Source organism: Myxocyprinus asiaticus, chromosome 26, assembly GCF_019703515.2.
Source record: "Myxocyprinus asiaticus isolate MX2 ecotype Aquarium Trade chromosome 26, UBuf_Myxa_2, whole genome shotgun sequence".
NCBI lineage: Eukaryota > Metazoa > Chordata > Actinopteri > Cypriniformes > Catostomidae > Myxocyprinus > Myxocyprinus asiaticus.
In genome coordinates, this window is record NC_059369.1 from 24,484,910 (window position 1) to 24,509,417 (window position 24,508).

The 24,508-nt window shown below is 40.9% G+C and overlaps 1 protein-coding gene across 2 annotated transcripts in view; it reads left to right on the forward strand.

Moving 5' to 3' along the window:
* The window catches only part of necab2 (N-terminal EF-hand calcium binding protein 2), a 110,774-nt gene that overhangs the window by 62,238 nt on the left and 24,028 nt on the right, over window positions 1–24,508 (forward strand). For both annotated transcript variants that reach the window (XM_051656628.1, XM_051656629.1), the window contains exons 6-7: window positions 14,609–14,745; window positions 15,747–15,871. In XM_051656628.1, coding sequence (XP_051512588.1) covers window positions 14,609–14,745; window positions 15,747–15,871 — 262 coding nt within the window. The remainder of the gene's footprint in view (window positions 1–14,608; window positions 14,746–15,746; window positions 15,872–24,508) is intronic.

The window sequence follows — 24,508 nt, forward strand, 5'->3', positions numbered from 1 at the left end:
TATAAGTGAATGGGTGCCAGAATTTTGAAGCTCAAAATCCACATAAAGGGAGCATAGAAGTAATCCATATGTCTCTAGTGGTTAAATCATGTGTTCAGACACAATATGATAGGTGTGTGAGAGAAACAGATCAATATTTAAGTCATTTTTTTAAATCATAAATTCACCTCTCTGCCCAGTAGGAGGCAATATGCATGAAGAAAACAGAAGGAGAAAGTGAAAGTGAAGGAAAAAGGACTTAAAATTGATCTGTTTCTCACTCACACCTATCATATCACTTTAGAATATATGGATTTAACCACCAGTGTCGACTGGAGTACTTTTATGTTGCCCTTATGTGGATTTTGGAGTTTCAAAATGTTGGCACCCATTCACTTATATTCTGAGGACCTACAGAGCTGAAATACTCTTCTAAAACTCTTATTTGTGTTCTGCAGAAGAAAGTCATACTCATCAGGAATGGCATGAGGGTGAGTAAATGATGAGAGAATTTTAATTTTGGGGTGAACTAACCCTGTGAATGATTTATTGTTCCACATTATTTCAATATTTTTTTTTATTTTTATTTTTTTTTTGGCTCTATAATACTTAAATGCAAAAACTTGTTCTTCCTCTGAAACGACTTTGTTTTTCCAATGATGTCACTGAGGCCATGCGGGCTATTGGGTAATGTTAATTAATAGCCAAATAGCTATTAAAGGTGGTGTAAGTGATTTTAGCTATTCTGGAGCTTCCATCAGGCAGCTGTTGAATTAGCCACACCCCCTCTTCCCAAAACCCCACACTCCAAAGAGACACACACAAACACTCTTGAGACACACTAGAGATTGTTGTTTTGGAGGAGATTGAGGCGATGGGTCCCCCTGAACATTTTGCTGTCTGAACCTGAGCATTTCGCAGGAGCAGTACACTGTACTGGCACTTATACGATCATATATGGGCTGCCCTCTGAATGCGCACAAAGATTGACAGGCAGAAAGTCTTCTGAGTAGCTTAACAAAGAATCTGACCGCGGCCCGCAGATAATTTTTAACCTTCCTATTTACCGAGCCTAGGGCTGTTACAGAGACAGATGTGATATTTAATGGCACCTATTTCAGTGATAGCTGACAAGTAATAGGGACATTTTCTGCAAGTCATTTCATAAAACAAAATCACTTACAGCACCTTTAAGGCATTGTTTAGCAAATGCACATTCACTTCTGGCTATATTCTGGTATGGAATCCCCACATTTTACAATCCAGTCAACTCCATACAGATAAAATCAAGTCCTGTCCTACTTTTATTATTATTATTAGTATTAGTATTATTAGTATTATTATTACTGAATATACTGTTTCACTCATTAACATCACATTATAAAAGTGAAATTGGTTGTAAATAGAGATTTGTGTTGACTTTAAGCTACCTAAAGTAGCTATGGTTTTACAGAATTAAAAATACTTTTAAAATAAAGTAATTAAAAATAGAGTTTATGTGTCACATCCTATCATAACTATACCGAAATTGCTTTGTTCATGTGTATTTATTGATGATTTACTCATTGACAAGGGAAGTTAACCTCTGTGCCTTTGTTTCCATTTCAAGCTTACTCAGTAAGTACAGTCTCTTGTAGGTCCCAAATAGAGGGGAAGGATATTTCCTGAAAATAATGTTTTCTTAGCTGTAGATGGGCCAGAATTTTTCTCCCTCATCATTTCATGCTGACCTGAGGTGAGGGGGTTTGGCCACTGCCATATGAAGGACATTTTACACATCCTGTGTTCAGTCCCTCTCACTTTTGCTCATCTGCTTCTGGTTGCACCATGTGACCTGGGTTACCTTGTTTCCCTGGTAACAACTATTTGACAGTTATTTAGGAGAAAAGCATATATGGTGTGCTTAAAGAGCATGGCATATTGCAGCTGACTTCTTAAAGATATGTTATCGTTAAGATGATGTGTTATCATTCAAATTCGTTCTTGAATAACAACTATTAGTAAGCCATTCATAGATTAATTTTCTCAGAAACTGTAAGCACTGTGTTCCAGTGATGCTTTGAAAATTGCTCTGTTTGTTCTGAGTGACCCTCTTAGACCCGCCCCAACAACGTTACTATCTCTTTGGTTGGCCAACGGCAGATGGGGGGCGTATTCAGAAAGCTGTTTTGAAAACGTTTATTTTTGCAATTCTGTTTGGTGGTGCTAGTGGTGCAGAAATTATGTTCTTCAGCTTTGAATTCTTTGTTACTGTAATTAAAGCATTGAACTCTGTCATTCAATGTAACATAGTTGCTTTTATTTAGACTGATAATAAGCTACAGTAAGATATGTAGTGTCAAATGTAGAGCATCATGAGTTTTAAACTAAAAGAACTAAATGTTCTTTTCAGAACATAAATCTGCTGTAATATAGAAAGATATTTATCAGTTTTCTGGAACCTGCTATGGTATAATGCACTATGCTCAGGAGTAATTTAATTAAGGGCTCATTGGAATTTCGCTGCTGATGATTAGGTTAGTTGGGAGGGCTTCAGTGTTCTCCTCATCCACTTGCTGTATACAGTTGTCATGTACAGTGGGCTGTTTACTGGCCTGTTAGGGGACGTAAATGCTAAGTGCTGGAGACTAGATCAAAGAACTTTCACAAACAATAACCAGACCCATTCCTTCTTCCTCCCTTTTCCCCACGCAAGCACAAATTCAGTGTGAATGAATATGTATGAGGCAAGCCTGGAATTTAGATTATGCTTGTTGCCATAATGTTATCCTTGAGCAGGCTCAGTGTGCTAATGAGCCTGGCTCAAAGTCCCATACTGCCGTACGTTATGGAATTGCTTTTCAAATACTTTGCTGCCTTCTACCTTGGCATAAATTGAAGTATGGTGTTGTTAAGCATCAGAGTGGCTTTCAAGTCCATATGGAAGTTATTTTATGGTCCCATCTGCTTCTGGATTAGTGACAATATTTGTAATGGTGTATTCATCTTATAGCACTGAAATGACATGGACATTATAAGAACACAATGAGAGGAAATTCAGGAGCAGTGACAAACACCAGTGGATCAGATTGTCATTGTTGCATTGAATTATTGTAGATCAATTGCATGGAACCATTTCGGAATGGCACACTACCCATACTACTCTTACTACTTCTGTCATATGTGTCTATAGCAGAAATAGTTTGGGTAGAATGGTAGTATGCAACTCCGAATTCAGCCATAGTCAGTTCATAGTTAAAAAAAAAAACTATGTATAAATACAATTATGTAACTAAAACTTATTTAAACCTAGATTAATGCATTAATCAATATTACTATATTAAGATTATAATAGAAATGTTGATTTTATGTCTGTTATTGTTGCCTGTTAAACACTGAATCAATGTCAGAATTAATGAGCGTCATAAACATAGAGATTAAAATTGGTTCAACATAATAATCAATGATGACTAATCCTGTTGTATAAAATCCCAATGTTAATATGAGTTTTTATCCTAACAAGCCATGGCAAGCTGTGAGCAACAGGACATTTTGTAGGTCACATGGTATCTATTTCTATGGTGTCATACCTCCCCGCCCACAGTGAAATCTTATTGGTCCAAAATCTAGCTCTGCATAATTGTGTGTTAAACATCACATTTGTTCTGATTGTATTAGCTTCTTGTCCAAGCTACGACCTGTAGCCACTCCTGATTAGGACAAAGTGTAACCCTGAATATAGAACTTATTCATGCTAGTGCTATCTTTGATGTTTAATGGGAATGACAACGAGGTTGTGAGGGATAGGCTTACAGTCTCTGCAATGGCAATAACCATACAAAGCTGTATAAAGCTCCTAGATCACATCTGATTTTCCACAACTCATGTTGTCTGGAGTTCTTGGTTTACTGAATTTTCTTGGATGAATATTTGATCAATGTTTTGTCCGCAGAATGATCCAAAAACACTTTAAACTGCAGTACAGCCCATTGAAGAGACTGTAAGTCTATCCCTCACAGCCTTGTTGTCATTCCCATTTAAAATAAAAGATGGTGCTAGCTAAATAAGGTCTGCTGCATTCATATTCATACAGCGATCACCATGAGGGAAGCAAAGCAGAACAAATCAGTATCATTTATGCAATGATACATAAGGGATAATATACAGTCAGCCGGTTGTCGTCACACAATAAACCCCAAAAGGGTGATCAGGTGGAGGAGTCTTGAATCACCCTGAAGGAGTTTATTTTGCATTAACAACCAGCTACCGTACATTATACGGCTTATTACACAGCTACTAACCAAATAAATAAATAAATGGACATAAAATATTGATTTGCATTGAAATTATGTAATTTGAGAAGAAAGAAATCATTGAACAGTTGGAATCAACCTCCGGTTTGTGACAGATATCTGTTGGTGTTTATTTTGTGAAACTTACTGTCTGACTCCTTATTATTCAGCCTGTTACAAGACTACTTGCCAAATAAATAAAAAAAGCACATGAATCATTGATTTGTGCTGAAATTATGTAATTATGTGAGATTAAATCGCTGAACATCTTAAATTCACCTCTGGTGTGCGTCAGAGTTCTGTTGGTGTTTACTTTGTAAAAATGTTTGTCTAACTCCTCATTATTCAGCCTATTACAAGACTACTTGCCAAATAAATGAATAAATGGACATGAAACATTGATTTGAGTTGAAATTATTTTATTAGCTTATTTGTAGAGATCGCACAGTGATCCGAGAAGCAGGAGAGACGGCTCGTAGAACCCAAATGAGTGGTCTGATACGTCTAAATCCCCTGATGTGCGGTTGTTACAGAGCAATATCTGACCGATGGATGGTGTCATTGACCAATCAGAATTGAGTATTCCAGAGAGTCGTGTAATAATAGTCAATAAAGCACCTCATTTTGGCAAAGAATATCCTGAATTATTTTTTTTATTTTGTTTAGGTTTTAATGATCATGTAAACAGTTACCAGACTCCTGCCTTCCTTGCAAGTATGCTCCACTATTTCCATCTTGAACACTTTCCTGTATATCTGTGGAGTGAAGTGGTAATTTCACAGGCATGTGAAGCTGTTGGCATTATGCCAGAGCTCCCAGCAGTCTGTCATTCATTACTGTCCTGAAACTCATCTCTCTGCTGCTAGTGTGTGAATCGCAGCCTGTGGCCCATATGCTCCAGCGCAGTGGTAGACATTGCGCCTGCCCAGTCAGAACTAAGTGCTGCCACAGCGCTTGTCTTCACTTGTTCATTAAACTGCTGAGACTCCTTCTATAAATCTCTCTGCTGCTGCATTTTATGATGAACTGCAGGCTGCAGTCAGAGCTTTTTGTCTGTGGCCTTGCTTTATGGCTTATTGCGATGGCTGAGGAATCGTGAACTCTATTGCCTCAATCTTACACAGCTTTTCATTAAACTTCATTGCTGTTAAAATTCACTGTTTTTGTGACATATGTTTGCCCCTGCTTCATCTGCCGGCCATGTTTTGTGCAGTTGGACTAGGCTATGTTCATAAAGCAGCAGAATACGATTCTCAGTCCTGTTTTAGAGTGCTAAATAAGGTTAAATTTCACACACAGTTATGTTACGAAAAAGAGTGACATGCACATTCTAAAAAAACTGATTCAGTGTATGCTGCAGTGCTTTCCAGTAGTGGCTGCAGTGCCACTACTGATTCCACAGCTAAATAAATTATTTTGTAAAGCAGTTTTACCCGAGTTGCAGTCTAAATTGCGTTCAGTTTCTTTTCGAGTTGTCCTAGCTGGCTGTACACAAAAACGCTCAAATGAATACACACTTGACCGAGCGTAGTACAGCGAGCAAATGAACTGGTTCTATTAATGAATATTTTAAAAGAATCAAATTGGTCTAATGAAATCTTTACTAAATGGCTCAGTGAATTAGTCAGAGTGGTTACTGAATAAACATTTGACTCACTTACTGAACAGAAGTTATAATTACTCTAAGAAATAAAGCAAGAGCTGTTTTTTATACTGGTACTTAAGATTTGTAAAAAAATAATATCAGTAACATTACTGATATCTGTTCATATGACAACATGCAGATAAAAAAAATTTTTTTGCTAGTTGTTTTAAATATATACAGTTTTAACTAAAATAGCATTCATTAGTAACTAAAACACCATTTATTTATTTGTTTTTAAACATTTAAACACTGTGACTCCCCTAGAGGCCATTTTCCAAACTTGTTTTTGTGTCCGTCTCTGCTGTTTTTCAATTGTTTTTCTGTGTTTTCTATCTTTGACCAATGAGTTACATCTTACTGTTTTTTTTTCAGTGCCTCGCACAGCGACGCTGTGTCAAGTTAAAAAATGTCAACTTTTTTTTGTAAACGTCTTGAGATGCATTTTGATCATAGAATGTTTTGTTCTAGACCTGTTTGTAGCGCTGTCTAGTTTATTTAGCGCACTAACGCATTCGGTCTGAATGACCCCTTGGGCTGTATTCACACAGCAGTAGTCCTGTTTTTAGAGTGCTGGTGCACCCAGCCATACATTCTTCATGCACTCAGGGAGAAGAATTTCAAGCAAAAAAGGACTTAAATATTGATCTGTTTCTCACCCACACCTTAAATATTGATCTGTGTCTCACCCACACCTATCATATCACTTCTGAACATATGGATTAAAGCACTGGAGTTGTATGGATTGCTTTTATGATGCCTTTATGTGCTTTTTGGAGCATCAACATTTTGGCACCATTCATTTGCTTTGTATGGACCTACAGAGCTGAAATATTCTTCTAAAAATCTAAATTTTTGTTCTGCAGAAGAAAGAAAGTCATACACATCTGGGATGGCATGAGGGGGAGTAAATGATGAGAGAATTTTCTTTTTTGGATTAACTATCCCTTTAAGACTACGTTTACACAGCAGCAGAATACGATTGTCAGTCCTGTTTGATAGTAGCTACTGATACGGTTAAGTTTACATGCAGTTCAGTATTAACGCGTGACAACAGCACTCTATAACTGATCTGAAAAACTTTCTGGTGTTATGGAAGTTGCCGTCTTTGATATTTACTTTAGTCACTAGGTGACTTTAGGAGTCTTTAGGTCTTTTGTATTTTAGGTTACAGGTGTTGTTCAGGACAAGAATATTGCGACAATAGAAAAGGGGCTTGACTTGGTTATTTGTACATTCAGGCAGAATTCAAGCTGCCTGTGTGGTCTATATTTTACTGTGGATTTTATGAAAGTCGCCTGCATCATTTCATCTCATGAATTATGTGGACAAAGAAGACGAGATAGGTGAAAGAATGACTGAGTGATTATAGATAGTGTTTAGAACGGATAGTAAAGCCTCATCACCATCATGGCTCATAGAGGTAGGAACAAATGAAACACAGCTGGAGCACATTATTTCTGACTTTGTCTCATTCAATGTGGTTATGAAATGCTCCCACCATGACACAGATCCGTGGATCTGTGTTTGCGTATCATCTAAACTAAAGGCTGTCACTGTTACAGAGTCCTCTCTTTGTGATGATAATTCCCCGCATCAAGCCGCCTGATTAAAATTGCCTGGAAAACACGGCAAGAGGCGATTATAATTAGAGCCCCTGTTCATATTTGTTAGTGGTGGCTACAGTGCCAGGACAACATTGTTCTCAGATGCTTCCCACTACCTGTGTGGTGAGAATCAAGATTTGGAATTTCAAGTTTACTGGGTGTTGTTGTGCACTCTTTAAGGTAAACTAATATTAACTTATTTGCAAGTTCCCTGAATTCCCCGTAAGCCAGCTTGAAGCCCAACCTCTGGAGATGCCTTCAGTAATCTTAATGTCAAACCAATAAAGGTCAAACCCACAGAGGTTTTGATTGACATGTAGTTAGCACTCTGGCTTAATAAGGTTTGCTTAACGCAATGATGGTGAATATAGATCTATTCTCTGAGTATTTGGCAATGAAGATTATTGTTGAGTGCCTCTGATAATTCAGCCTGTTTCATTACTGAATTTTATTGCAATTTGTGCTTTCTGCTGTCATGACTAAATCAACTAAATTTAAATCACTAACAGTTTGTTATGTGTAACATGTGTAATCTTGATCTTCAACCGAATAAGTTTGCTCACTCATGACTGCTCACACTGATTGCTGCTTAACATTGGCTTAAAAGGGAGCCATTCTTTAACTTTTGAAAGGTGAAATGGATTTCTCACAATCAATGCATTCGCGCCAGCATTCAGACATTTTCTCACTGAAATATTTTTGTTTTGTTAAATACAAGGGAGCTGTTAGGAAGAACAATATGCAATAGAATTTGGACTGTGGAAAGGTCAAATGAACATGAAATAGCTGATTGCGTGCCTATGCCTCTTTATAATGGATATATTCTCTGCCTTTCACAGCTGCAATGTCACATTTTATCTGTACTTAAAGGATGAAATCCTCACTCTAAGACTGTCATTGGACTCTGGGTTAAACTGTTCTCTCTGTGGGAGAGTGAAAATACATCAGCTGAAACAGATAAAAGCCTTCCAAATGCTTCTGTCTCTGAGCCAAAAAAAAAACTTTGGTTCCAGAATTTGTAAACACTAGGGGTGGAAACCAGCAGGGACCTGATGAGACAGTGTCTGGGAATAGCGTACCTTGGTTCCACCATGTTCGTCGTTGTTAGACACAAGTTATAGTCTTATATTCTTTGCTTGTTCTGAGTTTGCATTTTGGGCGATTGTTTGTGAACCTCAAGCTGAAGTATGTTTTGTCTTCTCTCACTTTTGCTCCAAGTGGTGCTCATTATTTTTTTGCTCTTAAATATTTTTATAAAATGTATCTAAAAATAGTGATTCTTGGCATTAGAATACCAATACATTATAAGGTAAAAGATTCCCCCCAAAGTTGGATGAGAACCTCCAAGTGCTTGATGCACCTGCATACAGCTGAAAAAAGTCTTCATCTTTTTGTATTGGACAACCCATTTCACACACACATACATGCTCACAGACAATAATGGTGGCACAGCTCAATCATCCCTCTCCTACAATAGGAAGTCTGTGTTCTCATCTCTTCATTTTCTACCAGCCTGGGATTTAATCCTGGTTTCATAAAGTCTCAGCAACTGTGATCCGAGCCTGTGAATGGATGTGTCCCTGGCTGAATAACTGCATTATGCCATGACTTCTGTTATCAGCCTCAGCTAATGCGATTGTGATTTAATCTCTTCCCTCAATTCCCAGAAGCTTTGTCTAACTGGGTTGAGCCGCAGGTTTAGACTGTAGGTGGGAGAGAACCTTTGCCTGAATCTGTTGTGCAGGTAATCTTGGGAGGGATGTTATTTTCAAGTTGTTTACCCTTTTGGCTTATTCTAAAGAACTGTTTAACCCTTTTTGTCATTTGGCCCTTTGAGAGCGAGAAGCCAAGAATATAAAGTGTATTTGATAACCCTGAGGAACATTTTATTGCTCAGATTTTCTCTTTTTTTTTTTTTTTTTTTTATCTCTCAGGAGACTTGGAGTTCATCTCAGTTATTTTTCCTTAAGCATCCACTTTGTGGATATATAAAAATAGAAACAAATTATACAAATGCTGGCATACAGTTAGAGTATAGAGTTATATAAATAATGCATAGTTAATTTAGTTAAATCATAGATAATTTAATTTAGTAAGAATTTGATAAGAAATTTTGAATTCATATTGAAAGCTCTGACTATAGACTGCAGACTTTGGTATCTTGGCAAATGTGAGCACTAGAGACATTATTGAAATCTTTTGTGACAATCTAGAGGAGATGCACATCAGATAGATTACTGGGGCCTTTTTCTCAAGAGAAAATCTGAGAAGCAGGAAACTTAAGTTAAAGTCTCAATTATTTCTCCCTTTAATCTCGTTGTTGTCTTGGAGGAAAAAAGAGGATATTAGTGTGGTCTCATTTGTCATTTTTCTTTCTTATTGAAATATTTCCATTGCTGTGCAAAATGAAGAAGAGTTTTTCAGACTTTTTGATCAGAAAGAGGTAGCTGCTTGTACTGAAGATAAAAAAAAAATAAAAATAAAAAATAATTAAGAGCAATTTAATCTATTGGAGTCCCGAGACGATGCTTATTGGTTGTATTATTATTGGACACAGTATCTGTGTATCTTTATCAGCCAGGCTCGTCAACAAATACAATGGCGTGAAGATTATATATATATAATATATATATATATATATATATATATATATATATATATATATATATATATATATATATATATACACAGTAAATATGGTAGCATAACTGGAAGCTTGCACCTATTTTAGCCTAGACATTACAGCTCTGTTCAGACATGAGCCAATTAATTGTATCCTAGCAACAGCAGTCAATATGTTTCTTAGCAACAACATTTTGTGATATGCAAAATTGCATTTAAAGTGGCTGGGACAAAACACTACCAGGTTCCCGCTGAACTATAAAATATTGCAGCCCTTCTGAGATGGCAATAGTACATACTGTAACTGGCCATACTATGTGCCTCAAAAACCTGCTTGCCTGCATTTGCTGTTCTAATTATAATTAATGCTTGCTCTACAAAGGACAAAGAAGGTTAGGTGGCACACCTTCCTTTTCAAACTAAAGGTGACATATATTCACTTGGGAAAATCTCCAATTATGAGGCGATAAACAATTAAGCAATTTACCTCCTGTGTTACCCTTCAGCCCTGATGAACCTTGTCTGTCACACTTTTAAAAGTGCCTAAAGGACAAGGTGGACTGGTCGCTGACCTTTTCTGCATATCACTGCCCCCTTCGGCATATCACAGCACCGTTTTGTGGCTCGTTCTGCATAACGCGGCGGCCCATTTCAGCTTATTGCGGCCGCCCACCAGAAAAAGTCTTGGTTCTCCCGATGGCCAGTCCACCCCTGCTAAAGGATATTTTAAAGAAGAGTGACAGACCATTTATATTTAGTTTTTGGAGTATATACAGTATGTGGCTGTAGCCATAATATAAAAAAATTAATATTTCATAATACTGGATTTTGAACCCATACCAACCCTTGCAATCTGGGCACCAAATCATTACAGTAGCCCCATGCATGGTGTTGTCCTGAGAATTCAAACATGTTTACGGGTTTGTATTGATATTTTTAAGTTTTGTAGAGGTCATTTGCCTTGCATCTTGATTTATACATAACATTTATAAGCTAAAAACTGAAGTGTGTCAATTCTTAAAAAATCATGAATTGCAGAAATAATTTTGTACAAACACATAGTCCCGCCCCCCAAATTTCTCCATAGGTTGAGCCAGTGTTGCTGTGTTGGGCTGGACAAGATGTTCAAACAGAGTACTTTTCGGAAAAAATCAACCTAGAAATGGCTTACTTGTATTTGCATATTAAGCTGGGATTGGAGACCGTTTTTTAACATCCAAAATAATTAAACACTTTAGCTTTAATAACATTTTATTTGCTCTGCCAGTTCTGTTGAGAAATATTGTTAGTTTTGGTGTAAACAGTATAAGGCCTACCTCTGTGCTTACTGATGTGTGTTAAGGCCCTCTGTGGCAGTAAGATGCAGATCAGAGCTGCTGACCTGGCATACCGCTAGTATAAATCATGCTGAGCCTTCCCAACCAACATCATCAACACCTGGTGGCTCCTTGTTTAGCCAGGTGGACAGGATAAACACTAGTATCCTCCCTTTAGAATAGAATCTTTATGTATCACCACATACCAGGCCCAGTGGAATTTTCCACAACTTCCATGAGACATTGCTGTGGATTGGCACCATGTTTAGTTACAGAAAGTCTGCATGGAGCAACATGAGGTTAAATGCCTTGCTTTTAAAGGGAAAGTTCACCCAAAAATGAAAATTCTGTGTTCATTAACTCACCCTCATTTTGTTCCAACCCTGTATGAACACAAAAGGAGATGTTGGGCAGAATGTTAGTCTTAGCCACCATTCAGTTTATTGTATGGAAAAAAGATCTTTGACCACTAGGCTACACCACTCCCAACTTTACCGCACTCCCTCATTCACATACTGTCCTCTGTTTTACTGGACTGACGGAGTACTCGAGGCTGTCAGTGCTCCCAATCTCCTTTATTACCCCTGTGATGGACCTTCATACAGTCATCCTGAGTCTGCATGGCATTGCAGCATAATATATGAGATGCCTTAGAGAGGCCAGCACTGCAGTCCAATTTAACTTTCTTGCCAATCTCTACTTGGATATTCAATCACGATCCATTGTGAAGGCCAAGTCTGGTTAAAATGCTGACCATGACAATCTTTCTGCCCATCAGTACTTTCAGCCTCTTGTCCTGGCATCTTCTCTGGTCAATGTCTGAGTAACTGAAAGACTAGATTTTCACTCTGTATTATAATGTCCATGATTTGGGTCTTGGTATACATGAATGTAAGATGAATGTCAGTTATGTCAGAAATTCCACACAGTGAGTTTTATTAAAGGTTTGTTCATAGATATCTCATTGCAGACTGTCTCTAGGCATTTTTCCATCATTTGCACAGCCATGATACAAAATTAATGATCTTTAAAAATCAGGAGTGTACAAGGAGCTAGTTATTTTCAAATAACATGAAGCTTTGACTCCATATTGGCTTTGTATGTTGTTTAAACTATTTGACCAAGTCCATGTGTTTACATTTATAATAATAGCTTGTAGAGACCCCATGAAATCAAAATTCAAGTATTTTAGCTTTAAGATTATCTGCATGCTAATGCACTCCTAAAAATTTACCAAATGAATTTTTAGCTCATTTGAAATGTCCCTTTCTTCTTCTTCTGGGAAATGGACTAAAAATATTGATGGCTCATCTTGCACACAGGGGTTTATCCAATTTATTGTCCAATAAAATGCTCTCTAGAATCAGGATACCCCTTCCCCAAATACCAGCTACTTCTGACTAGCAATAGAAAGTAGAAAATCATGAAAAATCATTTGCTATTTAATTTTTAAAGGAACAAGGCCTTCGATATGTCCCGCCACATCCTGTTTCAATATGAAAATACGTCAACACAGGAAATAAAACTGCACTTCTCTGCCATTTCATGAGATCTTTAAAATTCAGCACCTAAGCTGTCTGAGGCCCATGGTCTTTACACCTTCACCGTCTTGGTCTTCCAATATGTGGCAGACAAGCCTCTCATTCATCAGGAGAGGAGGACGCAGGAACCGGATTAACAATCAAAAAGACTTTAATTCAACATAAAATACTGAACTGAAACATAACAAAAGCGCACACACAAAACACTGCTGCATGCGTCTCTCTCTCTCTCTGGTGTCCCCGGCTCCTCCTTTTATCTCTCTCCTGCTGATTGGTCAACTCAGTGCCGGGCGTGAATCCTCTCGGCCCGGCCATGCCTTCTTCCTCATCACATACCCCCACCGCCCAATTGGGAAACCTCCAGTCTGACTTACTCCCCCTCCCCCCTGCCTTCCTGGAGGGAAGGAGTTGCCCCTATGGCCATTCCGTCACTGGCTGGTCTTCCCCGCCTCCTGGGGTAGGATGAGGGGAGGGGAGGATAGAGAGAAAAATAGCAGGAGAGACAGAGAGAGAGAGAGAGAAAGAGAGAAAAAACCACCACTTCCACCAATGATCATCCGCGATGACACTGGATTCCGCCTCCTGGCGGCTGGCAGCAGCTTCTCTGTACCCTGGCAGACGGCAGCAGTTCCTTCACCTCCCGGCAGATGGCAGTGGATCCTCCGTCCCCTGGCAGACAGCAAACAGCTCCTCCGCTTCCTGGCAGACGGCAGCGGTTCCTCCGCCTCCCGGCGGATGGCAGCGGCGACTCCATCCCCTGGTGGACGGCAACGGCTCTTCCACTTCCTGGCGGATGGCAGCCGCTCCTACGGTTTACAGGCGGACCGCCCCAGTACCATCAAACCACTCCTCGGCGTCGCTATCCTCCATCAGCGGCGAGGGCTCTCTGACGACGTGTCTTCCTCCAGTCCCGGGTTTCGGCACCAGTGTGGCAGACAAGCCTCTCGTTTATCAGGAAAGGAGGAAGCAGGAACCGGATTAACAATATAAAAGACTTTAATTCAACATAAAACACTGAACTGAAACATAACAAAAGCGCACACACAAAACACTGCTGCATGCGTCTCTCTCTCTGTTGTCCCCGGCTCCTCCTTTTATCTCTCTCCTGCTGATTGGGCAACTCAGCACCGGGCATGAATCCTCTCGGCCCGGCTATGCCCTCCTCCTCGTCACACAATACAATGCCTCTTCTGTGACATTATACTCGCACAGTGTAAAACAGGCCCTGAGTGGTTTGCAAAGTGGTCAAAATGTCACCAGATCAATTTGTGTTGTCTCTAATATCCAATAACATTATAAGCTTTCAGAATTTAACTTACCTACACTGGCTGCATCTGATTTTTCTAGTTCCTGTAAGCTCAAACCAGATATGTTCATTCTTAGGCAGTTTTTTTTTATGTATGTTTATTTAACCCTGAGACCCCCCTGCATTTCCACGTGGATCATGTGTTTTGCCTAAAGGTGGTCAGTTGGAGTAAAGTTCAGCTGGAAGAGAGATTAAACAGGGCTTCATCAAATATGCATGTATAAGATTCTTGGCAAAGTGCTGATGTGCTTTCATATCTCCTCCCTCCATATATTCTCTTCTGTGTTGCTCTCTTGCACTCTCTGTCTCTCTCACTCAATGCAGGTGTATGAACGTGGAACTAATGTTGACCAATTTGTGACCCGCTTCCTGTTGAAGGAATCAGCCAATCAGATCCAGTCTCTACTGAACTCCGTAGAGAGTGCTGTGGATGCCATTGATGAGCAACATACATCAGTGGGGTGAGAACAGATGTAGAGCATATTGTCCAGCAATTTCCTCATGATTATGATCATGATCATGTTTCTTCTGTCTTTCTAAAGACCCAGAGTGTCAGAGCATGTCCTAAGATAACCAAAAGCATGTGTACATTAGGGATGTGTAAAACTACATACTGTATTTTCTAAATTGACTTGTCGGTGGGTTGCTTGAATGACTAGTTGACTAATCCGTCTTAAGGAAACTCTGTATCGGGTGTTCACCTAATACCAATCAGATGCTTTTCTTAGGCAGCATTCAAACACGATGTGTTCTAGTGTTCAAAAGCAGCCAGACACAGGGGTCTCTAACTTTTTTCATCTTAAAAACGCAACACTCATGGCACAAGACACTCAAAAACAGCTCAAGTCACAACACACCAGCCAAAAAATGTTGTCTGCATATACATGGCTGTGACATTGGTGCTTTAAAAGGGATACATTTGAAGACACATTTGTTCAAATAGGGTTTTACCATGCATACTACTTAACAGCTAAGGCATAGCATGAAATAAAAAAAATAAATAAAAATAAACAAGAACATTTTAAAACTAATCGAATTCAGCAATATACTGGTCGGTTGTTGGACAATTAGTCAACCAGTCGGACATTGTAACCCATCAAACTACATTTCCATCAGGGCATGAATATGTTGATAATTTTAGTATTTAGTGCTGTTTGATTTGGTAGATGCTATTTGATTCGAGTGGGCTACATTACACTAATTGCAGGATTTAAATGGCTTCCACATAAGCACAATGAGAATAGAGCAGGGTTGTGATCTCACCCCTGCGTGGGACGGAAAATGCAACCTTTGTTTGAGCACCCTACATAATTGATTATCAGGCTGCCACCACACATTTGAAAAGGTTTTGTTCACTGAAAATATGATCTAGATCTGGTTAAATCTGGATAACTCATTTAAATCTGGTTGACCATTTTTATCAGCTGTATTCCTTGTCCTTGTTCTCCCTGTTATGACCTAGATCATACCCCAGTAAGATCAGTCCACGTGTCCCAGATAGGCGCTATGAGGCACCAGTGCCAGATTACCCTCCCAACAACAGAGTCAGTACTAAGGAGACCATGAGGAACATCAACACAGGTGCAGGTGAGGCCACCACACACCTGTCTCCAAACACCCTTTTGCCAAACATCTAGTCTGATAAAACCTTTCAAGCTGTCAACATTTCCTCTACAATTAAATGTGGACACAATGCATTACTGGATACGTTCTGTTCAAGAACATTTGAAAGACATTTTTTGACCATTTATGCGAAGTTTGGAAAAAAGAAACTCATGATGAATAGAGGCAATAAAGCTCCTCATCAAACAGAGCCCAACAATAAACCCCTGCAAAACACAGCAAAAAATTTTTCAATGTTTTAAAATCCTAGAGACGCCCCTGTCCGTGTTCACATCCGGATTCAAAAATGTCCCACAAAAAATAAAAGTACACAGGTTTGGGTGAACTGTTCCTTTAATGCATCAAGAAGTTACTGAAGTGGGTATTTAAACTCATGCATATCTGAAATAATGTGAGCAGGTCTGTAGGAAACTGCACTGCACAGAATCTGCCAAGTGACACATTTTGACACTGAATCCTCTGAAGTCTCTAAGCATCAAGATAAATGCAGCAAGCAACTATTTGTGTGAGCAGAGCCAACGGTGATGAGAACAGATTTTCTAAACAAGGTATGATGAAATGGGTGAAAATAAACATCAAAATTAGCCACCTCTAATTTATTTCCTAATTTATATAATTTCAGTCAGTCAGGCACAAGGAAACACAGTCTTCATTAAATCACAGTGGCTGCTCTTCAGATAGGGACTGTGAGAGCAGAAGACTGGCTTTAGTTATATTACCTCTGCTAGAACAATTGGCACGCAGATTAAAGGCAGCATTTTAGCCAGAACTTCTGTTTTTTATGGTGTTTTGCAGGGGTTTATTGTTAGGCTTGTTTAATGGTCTGTTTGATGGGGAACTTTATTGCCTCTATTCATCATGAGTTTCTTTTTTCCAAACATCACATAAATCAATTCAGTAAGTATCTCCTTTTTAGTGCAGACTTGGAGGCCAGCTGCATTATCACACATAGCATCTGCAATTACCATTCCCTGTACTGTCTAATTGACAAAGGCAAAGTTAAAGACATGTTCTAGGCTCTCCTGCGGGCTTTCTCTATCAACATACTCCACATTACCATTACTGATGAGATTTGGGGCTGAGCTCCAGTGAGATGGTTATGAAACCATCCTGTAGAGACTCTAAGACAACACAGAGGTGTTTGTGTGCCAAGTCAGCACATACACAAGCTCACGACAGCCCTCTGTGTATGATGCAACTGGAGAAATGTGTGAGTTTTTAATGAGCAAAGAGTGGAATATAGGTTTCAGTATGAAGAAGGAGTTAGAGGGCATCTGTAGTTATGGTAACAAATTAACTTGAGTGTTTTTCTTTGTGTGTGTGACAGAGACAAGCAATATATGATTCTTTTTGAAGTTCAACAGGATCCTTCCTCCTCCATCTCACTTAATTCTTCCTCTCACTGCTAATAGAAAAGTAATGCAGTCAATTTCTACAAATTAACCAATACAATACCTTCAGCAGTGCTCAAAGTGTAAAAGAAGAAGGTAGTACTCCCCTTTCTTTTATATATGTTTTTAATAAATAAAAGGGAATAGGAGTACAGTGTCTGAATAAAGAAGATCAGCTCTTATCAGGCTAAAGCACAAAGAATGTGGGTTTTTTAAAGTAATTAATGCACTAATTTAACATAAAACATCACTGTTGTTATTTCAAAAACTTTAACAAAATTTTGTTTCTTTTCTTATGAAAGGAACTAGATGGATTGAGACAAAATGCATTTCATTTTGATAGGAAATAGGCTACATATTTTTAACTGTTCATAAGGTGAATGGCTTGGTGCTCAGTGCTCTGTAGTGCTGGCCAGAGGGCAACAGTCCAAAAAGGTAGTTTGCTGGATGAATGGGGTCCAAAGTGATTTGTCCAGCCCTTTTCCTCACTCTGGAGGTGTACAGTTCTTGGAGGGAGGGAAGGTGAGATACCTGTATCTTAGTAACTATGTTGGAGATGTGGCCAATAAAAATGGCATTTGACATTTCAGCTACAGGCTGTAAAAGAAGCTCATACTGATGTGTAGAGACTTTATTGCTGGTAATTATCTCTGTTGTCTTCTCGTTCACCATTATTGTAAAGCTGGCCAGTCCAATATGCTTAGAATGAATCAAAAGGCCTATTTTATGAGCAACGTTCAAATGCTGGCACTAGTTTTAAATTTCTCCCAGACACAGATAAAGCTGACTCGGCTCACAATAAAGGCGCCATTAACTGTCAGCTCCACCATGGAGAGCCATGACTGGAGAGGGCTGTGACCAAGCTGTAGTTTATAGGCACCGGGATGAGAATATATTGATCAATACTTGTGCGAGACTTGTGCATGCCACTTTTTCTCCCATCAGTCAATAACTGGCTCTTCTCACTCACTTTTCGGTCTATTTCTGTCCATGCTGCACAAACACAAACATGCACATGCCCACAAAGGCTTAGTGCTGCATGCCTGATTCTCTTAAAGGGATAGTTCACACACAAATGAAAATTCTCTCATCTTTTACTCACCCTCATGCCATCCCAGATGTGTATGAATTTCTTTGAATGTATCTATAGTAGCCCCATGGCGCATACCAGTACCATTGATTGTAATGGAGCAAATATCAATGTTGATTGAACAATAAATAAAGCTCTGAAAATGTAATTTCACACACAAATGAAAATTCTCTCATCATTTACTCACCCTCATGCCATCCCAGATGTGAATGACTGTCACAGTGTGTTTCCGTCGTGTTTCCAAGGACTCTTATTTTGAAGTGGTTTTTATCCTCTGTCGTCTGTTTCCCCCGGACTACATTTCCCATAATGCACTGCCCTCATCACTCTCATCTGTTCCCCATTGTTCTCATCTGTTCTCCATTCCCTCATTAGCCCTTGTGTGTATAAATACCCTCTAGTTTTGTTCCCTCTTTGTCAGTTCTTGTTTGTTGCTATTTGAGTTCATGTTTGTTTCACTTTCATCATCTTCATTAAAAGCCTGCAATTAGATCCAGCGTCTCATCTCAGCAACTACTTGTTACAATGACTTTCTTTCTTCAGCTGAATACAAACAATGATTTTTAGAATAATATCTCAGCTCTGCAAGTGAATGGTGACCAGACCTTTGTAGCTCAAAAAATCACAAAGGAAACAGAAATAATCCATACGACTCCAGTGTTTAAATCCATATATTCGGAAGCTATATAATAGGTGTGAGTGAGAAACAGAACAATATTTAAGTCCTTTTTTACTCTAAATCTCCACTTTCACTTTTACATCTAAAAGTCACGTGGTGCTTTTTTGTTTCACTTTTACATCTAAAAGTTAAAGTTGAGATTTAGAGTAAAAAAAAAAGGACTTAAATATTGTTCTGTTTCTCACCCACACCTATTATGTAGCTTCTGAAGTTATTGATTTAAACACTTATGTTTTATGTTTGGAGCTACAAAGGTCTGATCACCATTGTATGGACCTACAGAGCTGAGATATTTTTCAAAAAATCTTTGTGTTCTGCTGAAGAAAGAAAGTCATACACATCTGGGATAGCATGAGGGTGAGTAAATGATAAGATTTATATATCCATTTTCCAGTTCGGTTATATATCCAGCAGTGGCATCCTTCTTTAAGAATATGTGGGAACCACAGCTTCCTTTAAAACTTAATTTAAAAAATGTGGCAATGACATGTGTATTTTATATCTAATGCAGTATTGCTTTCCTTGCATTTCAAAAATTCAGTGAATAAAAGTGTCAAATGCCACACAGCATTATCACGCTGTTTGTTCAATTACCACAGTCTGTTTTAGTGAACAACATGAATGTATCTATAGGAGCCCCATGGCGCATACCAGTACCATCGATTGTAATGGAGCAAATATCTATGTTGATTGAACAATAAATAAAGCTCTAAAAATGTCATTTTGTTCATGCCTATGGGCAGCTTAACTGCTTTGGGAGCAATGTTGTAGACATAACTAATAATCTAAGAATATTTTTGCCTTTGATAACTGAAATCTGTGCTTCCCCTCTTTTGAAAAGCACCAATCAACATTTATATCCAGGTAATTGCTTATTCCTTTTCCTAAAACATGTTTCGTCCACTACAATATTCCAATAAACAAGCAATTTGCAAAGTGTTAATTAGTAAAATACCCAATTAAAGCTGTTGAAAACTAGTTAATGATTACCTTTATGAATAATTGTACTTCAAACAACTCCAGGTGAGGCACTGAAACTTTCCCCAACTTTTGCATTGATACCATATTGGCATGTCATTGATTTGACAGTGTTAACTCAGGAAGAAGCAGGTGGTCAGGAAGCAGTTTAGGTTCAGCCCAGTTTGGCTCTTGTTCTGTCCAGAAAATCTGTTTTTGTGGCTTTGGCATACACTGTAAAATGTGGTAATGCACAATTGCTATCTTGAAAATATATTTGAACATCTGTTCATGTAATCTGATGTATTTAATTTGATTCAGTCATCAAATAATAATTTTGACTTTTAAAGTTACCTTACAAAGTAGTTTTTACAGTGTCCCATATACAGTATTTAGTAATGAGCTCAGACACAAAAACGTATTTAAGAGTGTGTTCATGTATGTTAAGGCCCTTTTACATGACTTGCATCACGGCTTTAACGCACCACTAAATGCAAGCATCATGCATCTATTGGCCTTCACATGAAAAGCATTGCAAATACTGTACAAAAGTTTGCTAGGTACTATGACAATGGGAAGTTTACACAGTAAATATTAAAAAATGTCTTGGAAATTGCTTTGTTACTTAGTTTGCAGAAAGGATGAAATATGTGTTCTAGGGCAAACTGAAAGGCGATGTCTCTCTTTTACTCTCTTTTTTTACCAAGATGATTGGCTCTTTTAACTGTAAAGCAAAACTTCAATTCTTTCAGCTGCTATATTTAGTGTTACATGTATACAAATGATATTTCTCATGTTATAATGTTTCTGGCCTGAGGTGTTTGTATATCTCCCCACCGCATATATTAACATTATGCTGTAGTATGATTTTGGCCTAATAACACTCGTTATTAGAGAACTTAGGTCCCTCTATCGCTATGGTAACAGTTAATGTGTTCCAGAATGTCTCCCCTCCCCAATATGCTGGCCTGATCAACACAAGGGAGGTGTTAGAGCCTAATTGGTTTGGCACATCTAGTGGGGCTGATTTCAAAGGCAGGAAAACCTTTTCCTTCATTAATAGGATCTGTAATTGCATAAAAGAAAGCGAGAAAGGGTGGTAATCATGTTAATCGCTCTCCATTTTTGTTTTTCTGTGAAACACAGTATTCTTTATACTCATCCCACATGATTCATCTGCCCTAACAATCACCTCTTGGTGTGTAATAGCCAATGCTGTTATCAAAAATGCACAAACTACCAATATAATGGCTCAGTATGAATGTCTGAATGTTTGAGTCACACAGTTTCATTGCCATGACAGCCACTAAAACGGTTTCAGGTGCCTGGTAGAGTAAATCGTCCTGGTTACTTTCGTAAACCTCTGTTCCCTGATGGAGGGAACGAGACATTGTGTCGATGTAGTGACACTAGGAGTCACCCTTGGGAGCCCTAAACACCTCTGCTTTTTTGAAAAAAGGCCAATGAGAATTGGTGAGTGGAATTTGCATGCCACTCCCCCGGACATAAGGGTATATAAGGAGCTGGTATGCAACCACTCATTCATGTTTTGTGCTGAGGAGCCAAGACCAGGTCCCAGCCATTTCAGCGGGTAGTTCAGCATTGTGGCAAGAGGGACACAACGTCTCATTCCCTCCATCTGGGAACGGAGGTTATGAAAGTAACCAGGATGTTCCCTATCTGTCACTCACTCGACGTTGTGTCGATGTAGTGACACTAGGGGTCCCTATACAAAACACCACAACTAGCTGAACTGTGTTACGTGAACTGGCGTTGTGTGACGGGCAGACTGCTGTGTGCCTCGTAGCCAGTGCACCAGGCCGTCACGTAACCTCCCCCAACGCTCTTATGAGCATCGAACGGTCCATCAGGAACAAATCGACTGCCCAACTACAGGGACAGGCAAGCCCAGCCGAGGCCTCTCTTCCCTCTCTTTTCTCCCCAAGAATTTGTTAACTGACTGGGAGCCATTAGTGTCTGCATCGGGGGGTGTCCCTCCCAAAGGGAAGACATCGCGGAGACCACACCCCGCCCAAAAAGGTGGGGGGGGGGGGTATTTTGAGTGGAATATGTCACATGGTCTTACCGAGTCTTGTCAGAAGTATGTCAGGGGGCTGTCGCAAGGAGCGTGAGATCCGAGAACCACGTCTGGGCGGGCCAGTAGGATGCTACTAGGATGATCTGCTCCTTGTCCTCCCTAACCTTGCACAGGGTCTGTGCAAGTAGGCTCACTGGGGGAAACACCTATTTGCCAGGGGACCAGCTGTGTGCCAGCACATCTATACCGAGGGGTGCCTTGGTCAGGGCATACCAAAGTGAGCAGTGGGAGGATTCCCAGGAAGCAAACGGGTCTACCTGTGCTCGACCGAATCGACTCCAAATCAGCTGGACCACCTGAGGGTGGAGTCTCCACTCTCCCCTGAGAGTAACCTGACATGACAGCACATCCGCTGCGGTTTTGAGGTCACCCAGGATGTGAGTGGCTCATAGCGACTTGAGGCACTGCTGACTCCAGAGGAGGAGACGGCGGGCAAGTTGTGACACCGCCTTGGAGGTTGATGTACACTACTGATGCTGTGTTGTCCGTCTGGACCAACACATGCTTGCCCTGGATCAAAGGCCGAAACCTCTGCAGGGTGAGCAGTACTGCCAACAACTCTAGGCAGTTGATGTGCCAACGCAGCCACGGGCCAGTCCAGGAGCCAGCAGCAGTGTGCCAGTTGCATACGGTGCCCCAGCCTGTCTTGGAGGCGTCTGTTGTAACCACGATGCACCTGCCCGTAGAAATACAAGGTCGGTTCAGGGGCTGAAGAGGCGGCGACAGATTGGCGTGATGGCCACGCGATGTGTCCCGCAGCGCCATGCCCATCTCGGGATTCGTGTCTGAAGCCATTGCTGAAGCGGTCTCCTATGCATCAACCTGAGCAGTGTGGCCACCGCTGAGGATGCCATACGCCCCAGGAGCCTCTGAAAAAGTTTCAGTGGAACCGCTGTTCTCCGTCTGAACGCCTTCAGACAGTTCAGCACCGACTGTGCGCGCTCGTTCGTGAGGCGCGCTGTCATCAAGACTGAATCCAACTCCAAACCGAGAAAAGAGATGCTCTGAATTGGGGAGAGCTTGCTCTTTTCCAAGTTGACCCGAAGCCCTAGTCGGCTGAGGTGTGAGAGCACCAGGTCCCTGTGTGCGCATAACACGTCTCGAGAGTGAGCTAAGATTAGCCAGTCATCGAGATAGTTGAGAATGCAAATGCCCACCTCCCTTAACGGGGCAAGGGCAGCCTCTACGATCTTCGTAAAGACGCGAGGAGACAGGGACAGGCCGAAAGGGAGGACTTTGTACTGATACACCTGACCCTCGAACGCGAACTGCAGGAAGGGTCTGTGTCGAGGAAGGATCGAGACGTGAAAGTACGCATCCTTCGGGTCTACCGCCGTGAACCAATCTTGATGCCGGACACTCACTAGAATGCGTCTTTGCATCAGCATCTTGAATGGGAGTCTGTATAAAGCCCGGTTCAGTACTCGCAGGTCCAAGATTGGCCGCAACCCACCGCCTTTTTTCGGTACAATGAAGTAGGGGCTGTAAAACCCTTTCTTCATCTCGGCTGGAGGGACAGGTTCTATTGCGTCCTTCCGTAGGAGGGTAGTGATCTACCCTCCTTTCACCAAGGTGAAGTGGACACCGCTGGACCTGGGCGGATGCCCGGCGAAGTGAATCGCGCAGCCGAGTCGGACAGTCCGGACCAGCCCTTGTGATGGACTGGAAGGTGCAAGCCATGCGTCCAAGTTCCGCGCAAGGGGGACCAAAGGGACAACATCATCGGATGTACCGGCAGGTGGGGCCTCGCGGCGGGCCGGAGCTCCAGGTGACACACCACGTCGTGGCCGTGCTGAGTCTGAGGACATCGAAGCACTTACCTGGCTCCTTGTGACCACCCCCGGAACAGCCTGGGACGGGGGAGGAAGAGGCCTGTCCTCGTGACCCGTGGAGACTGTCACATCGGGGGCGGATTTGTGCCACAGCTGGGCGCTCAGGGCGGGAGACCGCCGCTGGAGCGCCAACCTGCCAAATGGAGTGGTGGACGGTGGTCGTGATGCCAGCCGTACACACCGGATACGTGACCCAGGGAACAAGGAAACCACTCTTGCTGAGCTCTTGAGTACTGCAGCCACTTGGGCATGCAGCGCAATTAAATGCAAAAGGTAACAAAAAGATGAAGATCTGCTTACCAGCTCCAGAGCAGCGGGTTTCGTTGTCCCTGGGTCGCCCGTCTCAAGGGCGCTTTGAAGCCTTTCACGGGTTCTGGGTGGCCGCGAGACGGGTGGCGTCTGCTTCCTGCGGTGGGCTCCACACCGGGGCCAGGCCGAAGGGGCGGGCTGCGGCAGAGCCGGTGCAGTCAACACAGGGGGACGCCCTTGGTGATGAGTAGATGGGGTGCGGGATCTTGAGCCGCGCCGGGGCAGGATATGCCGGCTAGCATCCA